The 24,166-nt window shown below is 39.4% G+C and overlaps 1 protein-coding gene across 1 annotated transcript in view; it reads right to left on the minus strand.

The window, feature by feature from the left end:
- Nucleotides 1–13,493: 13,493 nt before the first annotated feature.
- Nucleotides 13,494–24,166, minus strand: part of LOC143584241 (tobamovirus multiplication protein 1-like) — a 30,393-nt gene continuing 19,720 nt past the window's right edge. Inside the window, exon 13 of the mRNA XM_077066331.1 lies at nt 13,494–13,982. Within this exon, the coding sequence (XP_076922446.1) occupies nt 13,494–13,982 (489 nt within the window). The remainder of the gene's footprint in view (nt 13,983–24,166) is intronic.

Genomic DNA, 24,166 nt, shown 5'->3' on the forward strand with positions numbered 1-24,166 from the left:
TCGGCTATAAGACGAAACAACGCTAAGCACCCATTCTTCTCATAAACATACCTAGTTATCCGACTTATAACTTGAAGGGAAATCTTGATAATCATATGTGAAACTTTGAAAATATTTGTTCCAAAAGGTTTCAATGTAATAAACTATTAACCGAGCATTTTCAACTTATCTTATAAATTTTTGTGAGAGAGTTTTATATTTTACTAGTTTTTGTTCTGTATTACAGGGGTAGTTTATATTTTTCAATTTCAATATATTGTGAGATGAATCAAGTGATTCAGTGATCGTTGAATCTGAATTGATGTTCGTATATTGTTTGCGTGTTCGTTAGGATTCTGATGATCATTTTTGTAGTTTATTGTAATTGTTAATTCATATGGTGTACACAAAGAGATAATAAGTGATAATCTATTGTTTTAATTATTTATTTTTTCTTATATTTCGATGAGTTAAATTTCTTTCTAAAACTGAAAGCTTGTATGTTGTGTGATTTGTGTATTGGATTTTGATTTATGTTTCTTCTTTCATAGCTAGCAGCTGCCAACATGTAAGGCCCTGATCCCGGTGTCCTATTTTAGCGTTGGATTTACTCAAAAACATAGTTCTAAATATCAGAGTTAATTAAAACTTTCGCGAAATAACATAAAACATCAGTAGTCATTACAAACATTCATAGCTTGTCTTTAAAACATAACTTAAAACATGTCTTTTAGCTTAAACATTAACAAATAAAACTTCAGATGCCAGCTTCTTTATTCTTCCGCCATGTGTCCCCACTCAAGCCAACTGTCTCATTCTACTCACCTGCGTGCATACTAAAAGTCAGCTACGCTGAGTGAGTTCTAGTTAATCACATATCATACAATACGTACACTTACCTTCAATTATGCATCCGAAGATACATAATAATTACTTTACTATTTTACTTTCATTCATAACTTCATACATACTTTATTACTTTCACACTATATAGTTACTGTCCATTCTATCTTAGTCTGATCCCTTCCTTTTCTATCTCAGATATTATTAGGGTCTGATTCCTCTTTCCTTTGTCTATCTCAGATATTATTAGGGTCTGATCCCTTTCTTGTCTATCTCAGATATTATTAGGGTCTGATCCCTCTTTACTTCTCTATCTCAGATATTATTAGGGTCTGATCCCATTCTTCTCTATCTCAGATATTATTAAGGTCTGATCCCTTACTTCTTCCTCTTCGTACATTCTGTCTTTACATACCCGTAACATACATAAACATTATTTGCTCATTCATATGTTGTACATATATCTATCATACACATTCATCTATTAATTACATACCTCCCTTGTCAACCCGTGCAATATCCGAAGATCGTTCACGTACCGACAAGCTTTCGTTCACATTCAAGATATACATAATTAACATATAAATCATACATGGCATACACTTACCATTTAAGTTAAGTGTATTAACAATCACATCGAGTATGCACACAGCCCCGAAAACATAACAAGGAAATGGGGCTAGAAACTCACTTGAATGCGGTTACGTTCACCGTTAATGGTAATCCATTTCCTTTGCTGTGCATGGCTAACTGTATAACAATTACACATATCAATTACTATCACTACCATACCGTCTTTCTAGTTTAATTATTACCCTCAACAAACGGGGTCCGGGGGCAGAGCCCCTGGCTGGGGTCGAGCTGCCAGGTCAGCTTGGAAAAATTTTATTTCCATTAACTGTCTTAACACATTTTTCATTAGAATTTCAAATTATAATTCAATTCGTTAACTCATTCGCTTTAACGAATTAAACCTGATTCGTTAACTAATGCGTTACTTTCCTAATCTAGTTCGCTAACTGATTCGTCATCAGATCATCATCTAATTCGTTATTCCAATTCGTTATCTGTACAAGCCCTAATTCGTTACCTTATTCTTAACGAATTGGCGAGTAACGAATCACCTGATTCGTTATCTGGTTCATTAGCTGATTCGCGATTCTGGTTCGTTGTCTAGTTCGTTATCTTAGTATAACGAATGGATTGATTCGTTATCCATTTACACGAATGAGTCCCATTCATTATGTACGCGTAACGAATTGGTCATCCCTAACGAACTACCAACAGTTCTTATCCAGATCTTTGACTTGATAAGAACATCTGCAGTCAAACTTATCCAGATCTGCAATTAGTACCGCAAACCCTACTCATCAAATCGGACAAACATTTGCGTTTAAAGGGTGCGATTTGAACATATACAGGTACGGCTCGTTTATCAATCGATTAACCCATCAAATCTTAACCAATTTCAGTGAGGTTTGTTGTTTTGGATTCGTTTCTACCATATACACCTAGATCTATGATTTCTAGACGAAATCCGAACTTAAACGAACAAGTTCAGGTCATAAACGTACCTTAAACGAGTCGGTATACGAACACGAGCTGGTCTTTGATGTTGTTTTGGTTCGTTTCAACGTTCTAGCACCAATAATCTCGGGTTTTCGCCTTCGGATCTTGACTCGGGTTATAGGATAGTGTTTGTGTTTGTTTTTGATGGTGTAGGCTATGGTGTAGAGATAAAAATGGAAAGGTTTAGGGTTTAAGGGGTATTTATACTCCCTTAAGCCCATGGACCTAAGGCCCACTCCATTTCTTATTCCATGTTCTAAAGTCCAAGCCCACCATCTTATAGTTTATTATTTAAATCGATACACGACACATTATAAAATAAACGAAATTTATTTTATTAATTCATAATCAAAAGTAGGATGTTACACAACAATGACTATGCCTGGAAGAAAGAATCACTGCCCCAGTTAATTGACCCAACAACACGCAAGGTGAAAAACAAAATTTCAGTTTCTGGTTAGTGTTTGTAATCTGAATAGACTGCATCAAATTTGGCTTTTACAATTAGATGTTTTTCAATCAACAGAATCGTTCATCGCCTTCAACTTTAAAGGTATTAGTAATATTCCGTTCGACTATACAGATTTAATCTACAAATTCGATTAAACCTATTCTTTTTATTTAACCCTTTATTCTCAATGAGACAATGGTTTTCATGAATCAGTTTTTGGCAGACATAGAGATAGTTTTGACCATTAGACTTGCTGAAGATGATTTGGGGAAGGTTAGGCCAAATTAGGTTAGGAAGCGTTATTAAGGTAAAGAAACAGGAGATATTATAAGATCATTAATGAGGTAAAAACAATTTCAACATTAAAGGGTGGTTTTCCCGCTTTTACTTACCTATGAGTTTTATTAAAAAGGTAACCCCACTGATTTCACCTATTGATACTTGCATGAAATTATGGCATTAGCTTAAATTTTCATGTGCTCCATATAATTAGTAATTATTAGCTTTAGTGACTGCTATATTTTTTTTGGTAGAGAGGACACTATGCAAAAGTTGGAAATGAAGAGAATTAGCACCTAAAATGATCTGTTTTTACCCAAACACAATTAGATCGGAATACGATTTATAGATTTTTTTTTAAATGACCCGTTTGGATTTAAACCCGTACCCCATATTTAACTGACCCCTTGCCCCTCCTTCCGCCCCTAAATTCTTTTTCCACGCTTTAATTGCATGGTATATTTCTATGTTATGTTATTATTTAAGTGAATTGATAAATTTGTATTCACATATAGATTTGATTGGATATTTGGTTCGTAAATGTGTCTATTTCATTGATCCCAATAAGATTGATAGATATTGATTCTTTATATCTTATTCTTCATGCCTTCAATATTAATGTGTCTTAGGGTGGTTTGGATATGCTATAAAGGAGAATAATCACTAACTTTGGAAGTGTTTAGTAAAACTAATGATGACCTTTTCTATGCGCAACCGCAAGAAAATCAATTGTATGATAATTGTAAACAATACTACATAAATGGGCAAAAGCGACCAAAACTTGCGACCAACCAAAACGGTCACAAAATTAGCGACCGTATTTGTGACCGAAATCAAAATGGTTGCAAAATTTGCGACCAAAGCAAAATCGGTCGCAAAACTAGCGACCAACACGAAATCGGTTGCAAATTTTGCAACCAAATTATTTCGGTCGCTACTCGGTCGAAAATTTAGCGACCAAAATTATTTGGGTGTCAAAAACGGTTGCTAGTATTAAAAATAGAGAAACTAAAAATTAATTTGGTCGCAAAAAACGGTTGCGAATTTACCGACCGAAATTAAATTTAGGAATGAAACCAAAATGGGTCATGAAATTAGCAACCAAACTTTTTCGGTCGTAAATATAGCTACTGAATTGTTTCGGTTGCAAAAATGATGATACAAATTAACCGACCAAAATTGTTCGATCGGAAAATTAGCAACCAAAACAAAATCGGTCGCAAAATTGGCAGCCAAAACTAAATCAATCGCAAATTTAGCAACCGAATTGTTTGGGTCGTCACTCGGTTACAATTTAGCAACATAAATTGTTTCAGTTGCAAAAACTAATAAAAATATAAAGAGTAATAAAAATAATATTAATATGGTTGAAAAAACGGTAGCAGATTTACTGATGGAACTTGATTAATCAGGGTAAAAAAGTGTCATGCATCAATTATGATTGACTAAGGAAAATAATGATGGCTAGTCGTGGTTCATATTGGTTGATCGTTGCTAGTTCGGGTCAATATTGGTTAATAATGGTTAGTTATGAGCAGTTAAGATATGTATGATTATGGTATGTTATTAATCATTATAATCTAGTATGGATGTTAAACCCTTCAGACCAAATATGCCCAAGAAAGTCCATTAAGTCATGAACGATAATGGTTGTAAGGAGTATATTTTACATGAATATGTTGTTATATATATTATTCCTCACTAGTATGAAATCCGCGCGATGTTGCGGCAACAACAATTTTCAATGCGATACTTGTTTATGTTTGTTTATCAATCATCTGGTGATATATTGTACAGTACTTATACGTATGTTAGTTTTCTTAATTGTGTAATACTTTACAAAAGTTTATTACGTTAATTATTTAATTGGTTCGGTTGATACATGTATATAGGGTTGTACAAAAATGTTTTATTATTGACTTATACATTATAATCTACACATCGGGCTTGAAATTTTTTTTATATCCAAACGTCGACAAAAATAAGCACGTCATAATTGTAAGTTCGGTTTCTTAAAAACATAATGTATTTAAAGATATACAGGAAACAAAAAATAATAATAAATTTGTCATATTTTTGTAAAGATGAGAGGTTAAATGAGTAACAATTATTTAATATTACAAAAGTTATCTAAAGTTTAAGGGTAATTATTGTAAATATAGAATGAGAATGAAAATGTATTTATATAGTTGCATAAATAAGTTGTACTTTAATGCTTTATTGATTTGTACATTATAATCTAAACATTCGTTTTGAAAATTTTTTATATCAAAACGTCAACAAAAATAAGCACGTCGTAATGGCAGGTTCGGTTTTTAAAAAGACACATTATATTTAAAGATATAGACAAAAACAAACAAATAAATCAATTTGCCAATTTTTTGGATAAAGATGAGGGGTTCAATGTGTAACTATTCTTAAATATTACAAAAATTATTTAAAGTTTAAGGACAATTATTGTAATTATCAAAAGGGTAATAATTGTAAGTATAGAATGAAAATGAAACAACGGTTGGTGAATATTATGTAATACCAAAATGACCTAAAAAATTTAAAATTATATGCATTCAAAATTGTACAAGTTGCATAATAATTTAGACCTTTTAAAATTTAAGAGGTCCTTCACTCCTCCTTTATATATAGTATAGATATAGATTATGATCTAATATGACTATTAAGACCTAATACTCCACACTAAGACATATATGAGTCATTATAGCTTGTTATGACATAATATGTCTCATTACAACTTAATCTACCCTTTATATTGTTTAATATTAACTTAATGAAGCCTATCATTGGATAATAGTAGTTATCCTGACTATTAAGAGTCTAATGATGACTGTTAAGACATGTACGAGTAATTAAAACTTATTTTAGGTTGACAAGCCCGTTAACTAATCTTATTGAACTTTAAGTGGCTTCTAATTAACATTAAATAAAACTTATCTAATATATTAAGACTCAATAATAGGTCTATTATGATTGATTAAGACATGTATAATCCATTGTTATCCATTATGATACATTATGAGTCTATGACATAATACTACAAACATTTAAGACCCAAACTTTTATTCAAGTTAGTGATTTAATGTGCAAATGATCGTTGACCCCAAACATAGAATAATATTAGTAGTTTTTTTAATACTTTTAATTAACATACTCAATTTTTTTTGTTATTTTTTACAAACAGATTAAAAACACACTTATTCATATAAACTTATTGATAAACAATAAAATAGAATAACGACTTATTGCATATTATGTATGAGACAACCTACACCTCTAATTTCAACAAACACGTTGTGGCAAAACTGTAAATTCATTCAATTCTGTTTTCATCATAATCAACCGTATACATGAATCAGTTCGATTTATAACTTATCAAATCAAACATGAATTCTAAAATGGCCTACGAAAATATCCTAAATCACTTCACAATTGGATTTACTATAATTTCCATTTGCAAATAAAGTGTGATAAATAGCTTGAACGTAATTATTTGTAATCGATGAAATAGACCGTTTTAGATTCAAGTTACTTACAAATATGTAATCAACACTCAAAAAGATCGTATACATAATGTGTGATAAACGATTGTTGTATGTTTTCCTACCTTTTTTTGAACAGCCAATAAAAAGTACTTTTCATACCTCATAAAAACTTATACATGTAAAGTTATTTTATAAAATATATTTTTCTTATTTATTAAAATCTAAAAATACAACTCCTTAACAAAACTAGTTCCCTCCATTTTCACCTCTAAATTTTCAGAAAAAACAATTTCCTTCCTATGTTTCCCTCCTATTTTAGAGCATCCACAACGGGGTGGGTTGCCCGAGGTCCGAATCCAGGTGGCCGGGGGCAGACGAAGATTCGGCGGACTTTACCATTGTGGCGCATAAGTTTGATGAAAAAGTCTGGTTCTGCAAACTTGATACAAACAAGTAGAGTGGGCCCTTTAGATCTAATAAAATAAAAAAAAATATCTTGATTTCTTACCATTGATCGACGGAAACCACACCAAAATCTATATCAACCGCCATGGTTTCAGATCTAATCGATATGAAGTTTTAGAGCGTTCATCTTCGAATGGTTGCGGTGACTGTGGTAACTAAACAGTCTCCACCATGATTCGATTTATGGGGAGATCAATTTCTGTTCTTTGGCAACTGTTTGCATCCATTAATTTGAAGCTCTAGCGAGAAGTGATGATTTTGTTTTTTTGATAGAAGGGGATGCTATTGGAAAATGGTTCAGATCAAAAAATATAGTAAACCGGGAGTGATGCACACTGCACTGTGGTTTGTGGGTATAATATAAGATTAATATTAATTGATTAACTATAAAAATAAAAATGTTGTAAAAGTATTATATATATTTCAGGGGTGTGCAATGATGTGAAACCGGACCTAACCGAGAAAAACCCGACCCGAACTGAGCCCGACACATGCATGAAATACATAACCGAGAGCCAGACCTGTTTGAGCATTTCGGGTTTCGATCTCGATCGGTTTCGGTTCCTTGGTTAGGGGCATAAGACCGAGACAGATATTTGAAATACATTTTTCTTGAATTTCCATGAACTTGTACTTGCAGTGGACATATTTGCAGCTAGAGTTTAAGTAAAAGAAGAGTAAAATGAGGATGATGAGGGATGAAATAAAAGATCCACTAGTTTAATATTCTTGTTTTATCTTCCCAAGTTAGCGGTCAGGTTTACATTCCCAATGCACTTAAATCTATTAAATTAAATCTTCTTTTTTACTAACCTTTTTTTTCTTTATTTTATTTTGAAAGACTTTTTACTGACTATTAAATCAAAATTTCATAGCATCTAAAATTCATTGAGTGACTTAAAAAAATAAATTTAATCGGTGATTAATTGTATTTCTTAACAACATAAGTTTATATAAGTACATAAATTATGTCTTTATATTATCATTTAAAATTATAATAAATAAATATTAACATGACCATTTATAATAATCTGTTAAATTTTATTTATTTAAAAAGAAAAATAATTATAATATTATAACAATTTAAATAAGTCGCTTAGAGAGTTAAGATATTATCGAGTTTTGATATTTGAAAATGTTTGTTTTAAAGTTTGGTAGGTAGAAACAATGATAAAAACCATGATTGGGTAGAGTTTCTTACTTTTATTAAAGTAGACTTTTAATATATATTCAGTCAAAATCATCTTTATGCATCATCATCTTCTTCTTCTTCTTCTTCTTCTTCTTCTTCTTCCTGGAACACCTTCTCCATAAAAATGAAAGCTGCATACAACCAAGCTTTGTAGGTTTAAAGGTTCTACTTCTATACTTCTATAGTATGTTTTGAAGTTTATGGATATTTCTTATATTGTCTTGAGCTGCATATCGGTTACCCTCGGTCCAGACCTGAGGACCGACCCGAACCCGATCTTTGGGGAATACAGGAACCGAAGTCCGACCTGTTTACATAGCATCGGTTCGGTTTCGGGTAATTTTCGGTCCTAGTTTCGGGTTTTTTCCGTTCGACCCAAATTCTGCACACCCCCAATATATTTGATTAAATATGAAGTAGTATGTGATGATATGTTGGTTTGTTGTTGTGGAAGAAAATGAAAATTTTAAGAAAAGTTTGAAATATGATGTGGCGGTTTGTATGAGTTGGTTTTTGTGATGCTCTTGTATTTCCCTGTATTTTTACCCAAATCAGTTCCCAAGAAAATATTCTAAGATGGCACCACCACCAACACCGCGTCTCTCTATGCCCATCGCACAACCCAAACTCTGGTCATCATCACTACCACACTGGTCACCGCTCATCATCGCCACCGCACCGTAATTTGAAGCCTTTCATTTTCTTACTTGGTAATTGCTGAGATTGATGTAAGGATGTTGATTTATTTTTCCAAATTTTGTTCAGATCTAAGATTGTCACTATGCTACAACTAAATTTTGTGTTTCGGTGTTTGTTTACTGATTCCGTTTTTTTGTGTGTTGATTTTATTTTTATTTCTGGTTTATACGTGCCAATGCCCACCACCTGTTTGCTTTAACGTGTACAGATCTACGAGATTTTTTACTTATAATCTTCACATGCTACTTAAAAGCCACTACAAAAAAAGTGAACATTTGACACTAAATTATCAAGGACTGATCCATTAGTCTCGAATACATAGTATCTAGGACTGATTTATCAGTCACTAACAATATTAGGGACTGGTTTTTGTATGACTAATTTTAGTGACTCATAATCAATCTCTAATACAGTGATACCTTATTTGAGACCAAATTTCAGTCCCGGATGTGTTTAAGAAATATAAGATTTTGGTGGAAACTTATTGGCAACTGAACTTTAGTCCTGAATATGTAACGAAAATTTACTCAAATGCATTGTGATTGATTGTGAGTCTCTAAAATAAAAGAAACATATTAAAGACTGTGAGTAAAGCATGAGGAACTGATGTTGCAGTATCAGATACTTGGTATTTAGGACTGATTTTTTATTTGTCGGTAGTATTATGGACTCATTTCTTTGAGACATAAAATAGTGACTAATAATCAGTTGCTAATATTTAGACATCATATTTGAGACTAAATACCGGTCTCAAATATATTCCTCTATAATGGAAAAACGGGAAAAATTTCCTCAAGACTAATTTTCAATCAATAATTTTGAGGGAACGTGTTAAGGACTGAATATCAGTTCTTATTGCATTTAAAACATGTCGAATTAGGGACTAGTATTCAAGCTTGAATGTCTCTTAGTATTGGAAATGAGTATGGCCATTAGATTGTTACAAGTTACTCGCCCATTAGGTTTTTACAAATTACCCGTTGGGTATATATCGTCATGTAAACGTGACATGCATATTTGGGTAACCAGGTTAACTTACCAACCGTACATGTATCATGCCAAATTATTACTATATATAACATTTAAGAGTTTTGGTGTCGCGAAGTGCCCATTGGGCCATTTGGTGACACAGTATCCGTTCACGCTTTTTATTTTTGCTTCATTTTACCTCCGATACTGTAACGAAACAGATTGAATGCCAATTTTCTTTTTGTTTTTTTTTTATTAGTTTCGGTATCATAACCATCGTGACGGAGACCAACGGACTTTTCTTAGACTCATAACATTTTATTTTAATTATTATACCATAATGAAAAAACCGACCGAATGCCAGTTTTGTTTTTGTTTAATTACGGTACCGTAAAGAACATGATGGGAGCCGACCGAATTTGCATAGTCTCGCCACTTCAATGCCCGGGATCGACAACGCCCGTGTCTTCCCAATACCGAGTTTAAATTTGGTGTTTGAGCTCTTCACTTTTTATACCTAGTTTTATATTTTTATATGAATGAAGGTGATGCTTATTTGTTGGGAGTTTTATGAAAGCTAAATAAAGGATCAAGCCTTTGATGCTCATTGTGAAGTTTTATATGATGAATATGTAAGATTTCAGTTTTAGTCTCAGTCTCCTTTTAATGTGTGATCACTATATTTATACTTGAATTTCATTTCAAATCCAAATTATGTTTCATTCAGTTGTGATCAATCTCATTTTTTTAATATTCTTGTGAATAATAATTTGAGTTCTCAACATGGTCATCCAACAGGGGTTATAAACATTCAGGTTTTTTCTTATGATGCAACTGACCCAGTTTGACCATGTTGATGCTTATTTATTTAATTATGTGATTTTAATAGTGGTGTTTGCAATTGGTTAGCAACATGTCAAACAAAATGAAAGATTTGTCTCTCATTACAACTTTGATTGTTGGATAATTGGTTCAACAGTTATTATACAAATTGGTCATGCTCATGAGGTGAGATTCTTGTAATTTATTTGGATTAACAGATTTTAGCCACATAATTGTTATAGTCGTAGAACTTAAAACTTAAGGTCTGCTCATGGTAAAAACTTTGGTTAAAATTTCAACTACTTGAAAACCCACCAACATAAGGGGAAAACGAGCTGAGACCGAGCTCGTTTATGTCCAAGTTTTAATTTGAGAGGGCTCGATCTTGGCTTTATAAACTATTTCTTAACTTGAGCTCGGCTCATAAGTAGGTTGTCAAGATCAAGCTTGGCTCGGGTTCGGCTTGTTTATATGTTTTTAATTATATATGCTCGTTTAGGCTTGCGAGTCATCTCAAGCTTAATATGTGAAGCTCAAGCTTGCTTATTAAATAAATGAGCCAATAAAAGCTCGAGCTCGTTTAAGCTCGAATTGATTTGATTTTTTTAGTGAGTCGATCTCAGGTAGCTCACGAGTGACTTGGTTTGTTTACACACATACCCCAAACTAACCACTTCAATATTATGACTTTTAATCTATTGAAATCAAATTCTTTTGTGATAGGTTAAAGATATCACCCACGTTCCATATTTTGGAGGAGCTAATGTTAATCAAAGTTGCAGATAGTTTATTGCTAGATGGGAACTTGCCAAATTAGTAGAATTTTTTGAGTTTGATTTGTGTTTGTATATATTGGTTTTGTATTGTGCTTTTAGAAAATTAAAACAGATTTGTAATTGTATATTTGCAATTGATTTAATTGAAACTAGAATACTGACCCTCGCGCGTTGTGGCGAGAGCACGTTTTGTTAACAACGTATATGTTAAGTATATCAATGCGGCGAGAGCACGTTTTGTTAACAATAATGGCCCAGATCGAATTAAACACGAGAATATATTTGGCACAACTCACCAATTTTATTAATCAAGAAAATAACTCAAAACTTGATCTAATTCTCTCTTAATCCTTACATGAATTCTTTGGGGTTATATAGAGGCTCAATTACAATTAGAGTAAAACACAAACTCCTATTTATCTATTAAATAAAATTTCATCTCTATCTAATAAATAAAATAGATAATTATCTCTAATTGCAATAATTAAATAATTAATAAGATCGATCCATTAGCTCGAACCGGCCCACCTCCCCGACCCATAACTCGGTTCGGGAATTAACTCCAACAATCACCCCCTTAATTTCCGAACCGGAATAGACGGACCTTTAACCTCGAACATGTCTCTTTTGTTCTGTTTAAGTTGACCCACAATCTTGACATTCTCGGCTTTCTCAACCATATTGGTCCTCATCATCTTGGTCCTCACTTCTTGGAACTTCTCTTGATCCATGACTTTGTTCTTTCGACTCTTCCGAACTCGACCTCCTTTATGACCTTGTCCCCGACCATTCTCTCGGCTGCATGAACTCGCATAACCACTCCTTTGGTTGCGATTCTTGTCATCAAATCACGCGAACAACAGTTTTCCTTTTTCCTCTTTTGTTCCCGAATCGTTTAACTTAATTTGAATCGGCGTGGATTTCTTAACATAACCCAGAACTCCCACGGTTAATTTAATCGTGTATAACCCGGCTTCTTGTTCGAAACACCTTCATCATAAGTTTACCCTCGTCATCGTACAAGAGCAAATAATCTTCCTTCATATGAACATTACACCCGTTCTCCGTTGCTTGACCGAGACTTATTATACTATCTTTCAAACTTGGTATAAAATAAACATCGGATAAAACCCGATCACCTCCGCTTTTTGATTTTAACAAAATATTTCCTTTACCGCATATATCAACATAGGACCCGTCCCCGAATTTTACCTTACCCGTTATATTTTTGTTGAGTTCGGAAAAATACGACTGGTTACCTGTCATGTGGTTCGACGCTCCGTTGTCGAGATACCAAGTGTCATTTTCCACTTTCTCGGCTTCAAACCTTTTCGGGTTAACTCGTTCTTCGTTTAAGTAAACCATCTCATGAAGATTAAAATAACCTGTCAGATCATTCGTTTGAGTGAGATTTGCTTCCTGATTTTCTCGTCTTCGTTCCGGACACGAGGACGCAAAGTGTCCCATCTCGTCACACCGAAAACATTTAATCTGGGAGCGGTCTTTCCTTTCTCTTACCCGTCCTCGGTTTGGTACGATCCTTGTCCTCCGGTATCCCGGCCTCTTCCACGTTCCCATGAACTCGACCCACCTTTACCTCGGTTACCGGACTGATCATACGATTTACCTTTGTAACTACCTTCCGATCGATTGAAAAGTTACTGACTTTGAGACTTCGAAGCAGCGCGCTCTCTTCCTCGTAAACGTTCCTCAAACGCCTTAAGTCTTCCTACAGCATCTTCAAACCTCATACTATCGAGATCAACAGTTTGCTCGATTGAGGCTACCAGGTTGAAGTATTTGTCTGGAACTGCGTCGAGTAACTTCTTCACCAAAACATCTTGCTCGAATACGTGACCAAGACCCGTTGCCTTTGAAACCATACCGGTTATTTTTCCCGCAAACTGATCAACAGTCTCGTCTTCCGCCATCTTGAGTTTCTCAAATTCACTTTACAACGTTAGGAGTCGAGCCTTTTGGACTCGCTCGGCCCCAACAAACTGTGCCTTCAAAGCCGCCCATATTTCTCGAGCATTCTTGTATTGAGCAACCTGAAGAAGAATATTACCTTCCATAACTTGGAACAAAAACGATTTTGCCGTTTTATTCTTCTTCGCATCAATAGCCGCGCCCTCTTCCGGTTGAACGACTTCCCATAATCCTTGATCGTCCAAAATCGCTTCCACCACAATCGCCCATGTGATGTAATTTGTTTCGTTCAGCTTTGTAACCTGCACTGATATCCCCCGTTCGCTTTGGGTGGGATTATCAGTCTTTCTTCGGCATCCGCCATTGATGTCTTTTTTCTCTTCCGTTGGTAAACACTTAACGGTGTCGAACTCCCTTGCTCCAGTCCGTTGGAACAAACACAAACAAATCAGTCCCAAACCACTTTTCAAAACTGAACTCGTTTGCTCGCAAACACCCCAATCACAATACCACTTGAAGAAAAAACAAAAATTGTGCAAAAAATATATTTGCAACAAAATATTATGTATTTTTCGTAACCTGTGTAAACTTGAATTATCCAAAAACAAATCAAATATCTTTTGACTTTATCACCTAACAACCAGTCACAAAAGAGAACTTCTTTTCTCCTTTAATTGCAAAACAATTCCAAAAAGAAAACAAACCACTCTCCTTCCTTGTTCACGTTCTCTTTGTTCAGTAACAGGACTAAACCAGTTTCTTGTTTAATCACCAAGCAGAACACGTGATGAGAACCCCGATGACGACAACGACGATCAACGAAGGCGGGTTGAGTTTTTGAACTTTCTGAACACGTTTAACAGAAGGTATACTCGGTCCCTTTGAATCACCCTCCTGCTTATCTTGTTCAGTTGAATTTGAACCGAACACTTCCTTCTGTTCGATCAGCAACACTGCACCCCTAGTCTCGCCGCTCGAACACAAACCTTGTTGTTCTTGGTCTGCTCCCCTTGCGATCTTGAGGTTATTCAATCCTTGCTCTGATGCCAATTAATGGCCCGGATCGAATTAAACACGAGAATATATTTGGCACAACTCACCAATTTTATTAATCAAGAAAATAACTCAAAACTTGATCTAATTCTCTCTTAACCCTTACATGAATTCTTTGGGGTTATATAGAGGCTCGATTACAATTAGAGTAAAACACAAACTCCTATTTATCTATTAAATAAAATTCCATCTCTATCTAATAAATAAAATAGATAATTATCTCTAATTGCAATAATTAAATAATTAATGAGATCGATCCATTAGCTCGAACGGGCCCCACCTTCCCGACCCATAACTCGGTTCGGGAATTAACTCCAACAAACAACGTATATGTTAAGTATATCAATGTGGCGAGAGCACGTTTTGTTAACAACGTATATGTCAAGTATATCAATGCGGCGAGAGCACGTTTTGTTAACAACGTATATGTCAAGTATATCAATCGCCCATAACCGTTTAAAAGTCAGGCTCGTGTCCCTTCAAAACTATAGTGAAATATCTGGTCATATTTAACCTTGGTGATCTTAATCCAAACTAACATGCAGCATAAAACCCAAAACAACGGTACAAATCAAACACCTTTCACAAACATGTAGATAAACACTGCCACTATATATTAACATCAAATAAACTCAAAACAAAAAAATTTCAAAGAAACAAATCAAAACTCAGGAAAGAACGAAAAACAAATACACTCTTGTTTAAGAAACACACCTCTTAGACGAACCTAGGCTCATCATCACTGAGTTATCGTGGCTAAGTAGGCTCAGATAACTCCAATGTATCATCATGGCCTTGAACATAGATAAATTATCATCATCAACTTAGAAAGATGGTAGCCGGAGCTGCTTGCAACACCCCGTCGGATTCTCACCATCGAGTTGAAGTAAAAGGTTTAAAGTGAGAAACGGAGAACATAAAGCGCCGCACATTCCGGCGTCGTCGTTGCTGGTGGGGCAATGACCATCTCTTTGGTTCTCTCTCTAGAACCCAGCCTTGGTCTCTCTCTCTTGATAGACAGTCGCGGATCCAATGCTGCCTATAATCCTCCGCGGCAGCCATGAATGAATTTGTTGTCTTGTTTTCAATACAATCGCAGTTCAAAAATGATGAACTTGAAAGAACTCATAATGGCATCTGAAAGCTACGGTGGTTGCAAACTTGCAATTGTTAAAATTATCAGCTCCTTATCACAAACTGAAGAGGTAGGTCCCCGCAAAGCCCAGTTGGACCCGCAAGACTCACCTTGAAGAGATACGTCTGCGCAAAGACCAACTGGATCCGCAGGACCCACCATGCTCAGAGATGAAAACCTTACACGCAGTAAGCCAGCTGTCCCCGCAGGAAAGCCTCCCTTGGTACAGTACCCTGCCTGTTCCCGCAGCTGTGGGTACAAGCCAAGAAGGAAGGCTACCCGCACTAACAGTAAGGCTACACGCATAAGGCACTAACTCTTATACTTCAGCAATGTCACCTGAAGAAGGAATGAGCAGGGCGGGAATATTCCCGCCCAAAAGAGCCAGTCCGTACGCTTCTAGAAGATCTTTTGTACTATACCTACCAAGGTATGGACAAGATCTGACAAAAGCAACCCATGACCAATCACAGGGTGACAACTCACTGACAATAGTACGAGGAGGAGCACGCTCCAGTACAAAATGTCACTATCAGCCGCTGCCTACCCACCAACTCCCATCGTGGCACGAACATAGCCCATAGTTGGTGGAAAAGGAATATTATATACAGCTGGCCGTACCTGCTTGGAAACCTACCTTCGGCTATAAATACTCCAACACCTTGGAACGGTATCATCATCTTCTCTCTAGCTATTTCTCTCTATATACACTTATATTCAGAGCAACCTAGTCTGATTCTCACGCCGGAGGGTGGTCAGAAGGAGGAACCCCCCCCCCCTTCTCAGTGACGAGCTTACGGTGTCTGTTTTGCAGGTTGAGAAGAATAACCATCTTTGCCGGACCTAACCCTCGTGGGAAACATCTACTTAACCCTAAGATTATCCTTAATTTGTCGGGGTCACTTAGTGTTTCTTCATTGGCGCCATCCGTGCATTAAGCTAGAACTTATTCTTCTTTTTCTCAGTTTTTTTTCAAACTTCTGGAAAGATGGTTAAAGTTACTCAGATGCCAAAGCCACCGTGTAACTAAGAAACTCTGGTAACCACAACCCCAGCTACTGGGGGGAACACCGGTGAATACACGATTGTTACGAACACTACCCCGGTTACCCAAGCCGGGGCAAGTGCAGTAAACAATCCTCTCCTGGGACTCATTGATACCCAATTGGGGAGACAACAGACGAGACTTCCCCGACAACACCAGAACAAGTTAAAGCTTGGGCGGAAGCACGTCAGAAAGAATTCCAAGCCGAGTTGGACGAACGTTTACGTTCACTCCAACAGGCCAATGACCAATTCGGAAGCACTCGACAACAGCTCAACATGAGCAATGATTGCGAGTATGTGGATGAAGATTGGGAAGAATCTGACAGTGACGCAAACCCACTTCATAAGTCGAAAGGGAAGCGTAAAGAAACAGACTTCCACTCGAGAAGAAATTTCGATGAAACCTTCGAACCAAAGAACACGGGGGGTAACCCACGTGACTTCTCCAAAACTTTCAGACCAACTGTTGCGAACGCGGGAACGTCCAAATTTGCAAGGGACATTGCAGAAGCAATCGCTCCAAATAGTGCCAAACAGATGTCCAACATAGGCACTTACGATGGCATATCTGACCCGGACGATCATATGAACAGATTTATAGTGGGGGCAACCGTCAGTAATTGGACGAAACCCACATGGTGTTACATGTTCCAAATGACGCTCGTCGGGGCAGCCAGAGCGTGGTTTGATCGTCTGCCGGTCCACCACATCTACGATTGGGCAGACTTCCAGCACAAGTTTAGCCAGCACTTCAGTCAACAAAGAAAATATACTGAAGAGCAATGGACGATCCTCAACTGCATCCGAGAGGAAGACGAATCTTTGCTAGACTTCATCACTCGCTTCAACTCAAAGAAGCTAAGTCTGGGCACCATTAGCGAAGATCTTGTTCGCGCCGCTTTCATCCTGGGCGCTGAGTACCCAGAGCTCATCCGCACGTTGACAGGTAAAAACGGCATGCCATCCACGTGGGATGCCATCATGACGGCAGCTAAACGCTTTGCCGAAACGGAGAAGCAACTGGGTAGAAATCTTCCCCAGAGCACAAACCTCTACACGCAGAGAACAAGAGAAAATAACGTCCGTACCGCCCGACATAACAAAAAGAGGAAGCTTGGTATTTGGCAGTCAAGGGTTAACTTTGACACCTCATCCAGCTCTCGCCCTCTCTTAGGCGGAAGGGACAACATGCAGTCGTTGAACCGGAATCCCAGATGGACGCCACTCACCAAAAGCGTCACCGAGATATTTGCCACCAAGAAACTCCCATGGCCAAAGGCTCCAATAATCCGACAGCGTCATAACGCTGATCAGAGCAAATCCTGTGACTTCCACGGAACAAAAGGCCACACGACGGAGGAATGCACATCCTTGAAGGATGTCGTCGAAACATTCGTCAAAGATGAGAAACTCACACACCTCGTGGCGTCAAATAGGAACGGAGGGAGGAAAGACAATCGGTACAAGGGCAATGGACGGAAGCCCGTTGACATCAGCATTCACATGGTTCACGGCAACATCAGAGAAAGAAAACGACGAACAACAGAGCCAAGTGTGTGGAAGGAAGCAGAAGTGCGCTTCTCGCGTATGCCAGGGGGGCCCAACAAAGAAGGCCTCATAGTCATCAAAAGCCAGCTGGGGCACTACATCACCTCCCGCACCCTTGCTGATAATGGCGCTTCATCAACGATCATGTATAGGTAGTTCTTCGACAAGCTAGACGACGAAGACAAAGAACGCCTAGAGACAGTTTACGCCTCGATGGAAGGGTTCGACGGCAGCACAAACACCCCCTTGGGAATCCTATCTTTCCCCGTCACTCTCACGGACGGGAAGTACTCCCGCACAGAAGACGTGGACTTCGTTGTAATGAGGAAGCCACACCACACATACGACATTCTCTTTGGGAGGGATAGGATGGCAAGATTTAATGCCGTGGTGTCTTCGGTCCATGGTATGATGGGATGGCCAACAGCTGAGGGCTTTGCTATGATCACGGGCATTCCCCAGGTATGCATCGCATCTGTCTCATCTAAACCCAAACCAAAAATGGCTAAATCAACCACCTCTGAGCCAGAAGAATGGGCCTTCAATGGCAAATACCCTGACCAGGCCGTTACCATTGGCCCAACGATCACTAATCCCACACGCACCTTACTCAAACGCTTGTTGCAAAAAAATGCTGACATCTTCGCGTGGACACCAGCTGACATGACTGGTGTACCCCGAAGTAAGGCTGAGCATAAACTCAAGTGTGACCCGGCGTTTGCGCCGGTCATACAAAAGCGTCGCGTAATGGGTGCTGAGCAGGCTAACGCGTGTAGAACCCAAGTCAAGGAACTCCTTGACGCAGGCATCGTACGCGTTAGTAAATATCAAACATGGGTTGCAAATCCCGTCATGGTACCAAAATCCAACAAACAATGGCGCATGTGCATAGATTTTAAAGACTTAAACAAAGCATGCCCCAAGGATTGTTACCCGTTACCCGAAATTGACTTTAAGGTAGATTCATTAGCACCGTTTCGCCTTAAATGCTTCCTTGATGCGTATAAAGGGTACCATCAAATCCACATGGCTGTTGACGATCAGGATAAAACCGCATTTCGGACGCCCGATGGCACATTTTGTTACCAAATGATGCCATTCGGACTAAAGAACGCCGGATCCACATACCAACGCCTGATGGACAAAGAGTTTCATACCCAAATCGGGAGGAACTTGGAAGTTTACATGGATGACTTGGTCATCAAAAGCCTCGAGCCAAAAGCAATGTTGAAAGACATCGAAGAAACTTTCAACACGCTCAGAAAGATAAACATAAAGCTCAACCCGAGCAAGTGTTCCTTTGGGATGGAAGATGGGAAGTTCTTAGGAGTCATCGTTACCAAAGATGGCTTCAGAGCGAACCCTGACAAGGTCGAAGCCATTATGAAAATGGAATCACCTACTACCATCAAACAGGCTCAGACACTGAATGGACGACTAGTCGCACTCAACCGCTTTTTGGCAAACCATGCGGATAGGTCGTTCCCATTCGTGTCAACATTAAGAAATTGTTTGAAGAAAACGCACTTCCGCTGGACACCAGAAGCAGAAGCAGCTTTTCAAGAGATTCGGTCACGCTTGGTCGAACTCCCAACACTCACAGCACCAGAAGTGGGGGAGAAATTAATTCTCTACCTCTCCGCCACAGACAAAGCAACCGAGGCAGTCCTACTAGTAGAACGAAAGGGCATCCAGATGCCCATCTACTATGTAAGCCGCGTCTTAACAGACGTGGAAACCCGGTACTCCACCCTGGAAAAATTAGTCTTAGCGCTTGTACAGGCTTCACGCAGGCTAAGACGATATTTCCAAGGACACCCAATCACCATTCTTACCAACTTCAAACTTGCAAACGTTCTTGGCAAACCCGAGTTGTCAGGGCGCCTAGCCAAATGGGCAATTGAGTTGGGAGAATACGCGATAAAGTACAAGCCAAGACCATCCATAAAAGGCCAGGTCTTGGCCGACTTTATTGCAGAAGTCCCCGCTTCGCGGGAAAAAGAGTGCCAGGAAGAGGCTCAACCCTCTCCAGCACAAGACATTAACGATGTCTGGCGACTCTATACTGATGGAGCAGCCAACAACGAAGGTTCAGGCGCAGGGTTGAAACTAACTAACCCAGCAGGCCAAGAGTACACTTACGCTATTCGGCTGGATTTCCCAAGTACGAATAATGAAGCGGAGTACGAAGCATTCTTGGCCGGATTAAGAATTGCGCGTAAGATGGGGGTGAAAAACTTGGAAGCCCACGTGGACTCCATGCTAGTAGCCAACCAGATAAACGGGACGTACACGGCCGTGAACGACACAATGGCCCTGTACCTCGCACAAGCAAAAACCCTTATGCGCGATTTCAACGATTGCAAAGTTGTGCACATCAAGCGAAGCGAAAACAAATCTGCGGATGCGTTAAGCAAGCTTGCATCGTTAGCCTTCACCCACTTGGGAAAGGACATTCGCGTTGAACTTCTTGGAGCACCATCAGTCCCGCACAAGGAAATTTGTGTCATCCAAACCGGCACGGAAACATGGATGACGCCAATCATAAATTACCTTGCGACGGGTGTATTACCAGAGTCAAAGACATAGGCAAGAAAGATACGCTGTAAATCACTGAACTATCAACTTGTTGATGACATACTTTACAGGCGTAATTTTCTTGGCCCACTCCTCAGATGCGTTGACGACCAAGATGCCGACTACCTCCTAAGGGAAGTACACGAAGGCATCTGTGGAGTACACGCAGGTCCACGCGCAGTTGTAGCTAAGCTAAACAACGTGGGATACTTTTGGCCGAGGATGCACACGGATGCGCTGGCCTACATCAGAAAATGTAGGTCCTGCCAGCTCTACGCACCCAACACGCATCGCCCGAAGAACGAACTTGTTCCAGTCACTTCTTCATGGCCATTCCAGAAGTGGGCCATCGATGTGACAGGCCCATTTCCCACAGCAGCAGGGAACGTTCAGTTCCTAGTGGTAGCCATCGACTACTTCACCTAGTGGATAGAAGCAAAACCCCTAGCCCAAACAACCGCAAAACATATCAAAAAATTTATTTGGGAATTTATTATTTGTTGTTTTGGACTTCCACAGAATTTGGTGAGTGATAACGGCACCAACTTTGCTGACCAGAAGCTACAAAAGTGGCTGAAAGAGCTTCAAATCACCCACACCTTTACCTCAGTGGCACACCCGCAGGGTAATGGTGGAAAGAGCAAACAAGAGCATCGTCGACGGCATAAAGAAAAGACTCTTGGAGCATAGATCCGGCTGGGTGGACGAAGTTCCACATGTCCTTTGGGCAAACAGAACGCTGAAAAAAGCAAGCACGGATGAAACCCCGTTCAGCCTCACCTATGGCACTGAAGCCATGGTTCCAATCGAGATTGGTCTACCCTCACCAAGAGTCATAACTCAACCAGAAGACAATGATGCGGAAAGACGGTTAGACCTTATGCTAACCGAAGAGCGCAGAGACTTAGCCGCAGCGCGTGAAGAGAACTACAAGCGACAAATGCAAAAGTACTACAACACGCGGGTGAAACTCTGCAACTTCAATGTCGGAGACTACATACTGTGTAACAACGAGGCTTCGAACCAGGAACGCCCAGGAAAGCTGGCCCCGGTCTGGGAAGGGCCATACATTATTAAAGAAGTTCTGGGAAAGGGCGCATACCGGCTCGAAAGGCTCGATGGCACCCCCATCCCAAGAACATGGAATGTGGCTCAATTACGCAGATGCTACATGTAGATAAATTCCAAACTTGTAACGAACAGGCCTAGAGCCACTTCTAATGGAAATGATTCTCCTTATCACATTGATGTTGATAGCCTTACCTTTATACTTATGAACTGACCACACTGATATGCCGGTATTCACCGCATAAATAAGCGAGGGAGGAAGTAAGTCGTTGCGTGTGGAAAGCGGCACAACCCGCATAAACACTAAAACAGTAAAAATTTCTAAGGGGAAGATGAGGAAAACCTTCGCGCAGGTCAGATATAGATGAAGTTTGGTCATCCTACTAAGTGAAAGTGACGATCCTACCCGCACAATCATGATAGAGGAAACAGAACATTAACCTATTATCTGACACGCGTCGAAAGGATAACTTATTCAAAACACTTAGAAAATTGCTAAGTTAAACTAAAATATGCATGAGCAAATCATATAATGTTTACAAGGCAAGGCATTAACAAAACATTTATATTCACGATAAAAGCTGTTCAAACATTACAAAATGGCTAAGTATCTACCCGCCTACAAAGAGTGCAAATCTATCCTAACAACTTAGAGGATTCTGAAGATTCAGGCTTCGGGACCACTTCTTCTAAACCCACTTGAACCCGCACCATCAGTCGGCTGCGGCGGTTCGAGGAAAGCTTTGAGAACAGCTAGCCCGTCATCAGCAGCAGCAACTTCATTAACCTTTTCCACGACCGGATGAGAGAAAGCAGCATACTGGTTCACAGCTTGGTCATAGGCAGCCTCAGTGTCAACATCGTGTAGAGGAAATTTGGAAGGCGAGATGCCTTTCTTTGCAAATCCTAGACCAAGTAAGAAACCAGCTTTCTCTCCATCCTCATGAGAAGCGTTGAGGGCTGCGCTCATGGCATCATCATAGGATGTGTTCACGAAAATCTGATGCACAACCTACAAAAAAAAAACTTTTCTAAATATAAAAAGCAAAACGAGCAAAAAGCAAAGAATAATGGAGCTATGCGTACCTGCGGCAACGCTTCTCGTAGAAGCCAATCCTTATTGGACAGAGCCTCCTGAAGGGTAGCTTGAGCTTGATCGCGGGCGCGTTCGGCCTCATTCTTGTTTAGGTTGGCAAGCAACACTTCCTTGGCAGCAGCCTCCTCAACGCCTTTAAGCTTACGCTCAGTGCGATCAGGCACACCCTTCTGGTCCAAGAGCTCCTGTAACTTCTTGGCGTCTTCCAGAGCCAAAGCCTCATGAGCCTGCTGAAGCTTCTCTAGTTTAGCTTTCAGTTCTTCATTTTCAGCGCGTAGAGGCTCAGCAACAGCTTCAGCTTTTGAGGCCCTTTCAGTCGCATTGCGCGTAGCTTCCTTGGCCAACCTAAGCTGTTCGTTAACAACTTGAGTAGCCTTGGAACGGGCCTCATGCTTAGCTTGCATTTCGGCCTCAAGATCCTTGAAGGCCTTCTCTTTCTCTGCAGCGGTGGCGGCAAGCTTCTTGTTCTCTTCCCTAAGCGACCGCACCTGAGCCCCCTCCAAGCCACACGTAGTCCTTAACTTATCGTTTTCACGACAAAGTAATTCGACACGCGGCTGCATCCGGGCAAGTAGAATTCGGAGCTCGGTGGACAACCTCCCTTCCTGGTTCCATTGCCTCCCCCAATGCGCCACTTGGAGCGGCATGGCGCGCCCAGTCGACGCAGTATGCGGCCGTCCTGAGAGTTGTTCCTCGGCGGATATTCCACCTTGGAGCGTAAACCTCATTGGAATCCGAAACTGTGAAAACAGAAAACAGTTAGGAAAAATTGACAAGGATGGATAACAGGCCAAAGTAACCCCACGCACCTGTAGGGTCGATAACAGGCCGATAGCCGCTAAACCCATCACCCGAACCTAAAGGATATCCATCCAAGAGGTCAACGAGATGAGAAGGAGGCAAAGATTGGACCCCCTCATCAACAGAGGTAAGTCTAGAGGTCCCAACTCTAAACATACCTGAAGAACCGGCCAAGGACGAAGTAGTCGTTGACGCCGAACGTGACACCGTAGAAGCCACAGAGGTAGAGACCATCGGAGATGAACTCATTTGAGATGAACTCATAACCGTGGCAGCCGCTGCAGATGAGCTCACGGAAAAAGTCACCGCCGGTCCGGTGAATGATGTAGTAAATATGGCACTGACGTCCGGCGGCAAAGTAGAACTGCCCA

Source organism: Bidens hawaiensis, unplaced genomic scaffold, assembly GCF_021521415.1.
Source record: "Bidens hawaiensis isolate Kalapana, Puna unplaced genomic scaffold, B.hawaiensis_p1.1 tig00032856_1, whole genome shotgun sequence".
In the NCBI taxonomy this organism is placed as follows: domain Eukaryota; kingdom Viridiplantae; phylum Streptophyta; class Magnoliopsida; order Asterales; family Asteraceae; genus Bidens; species Bidens hawaiensis.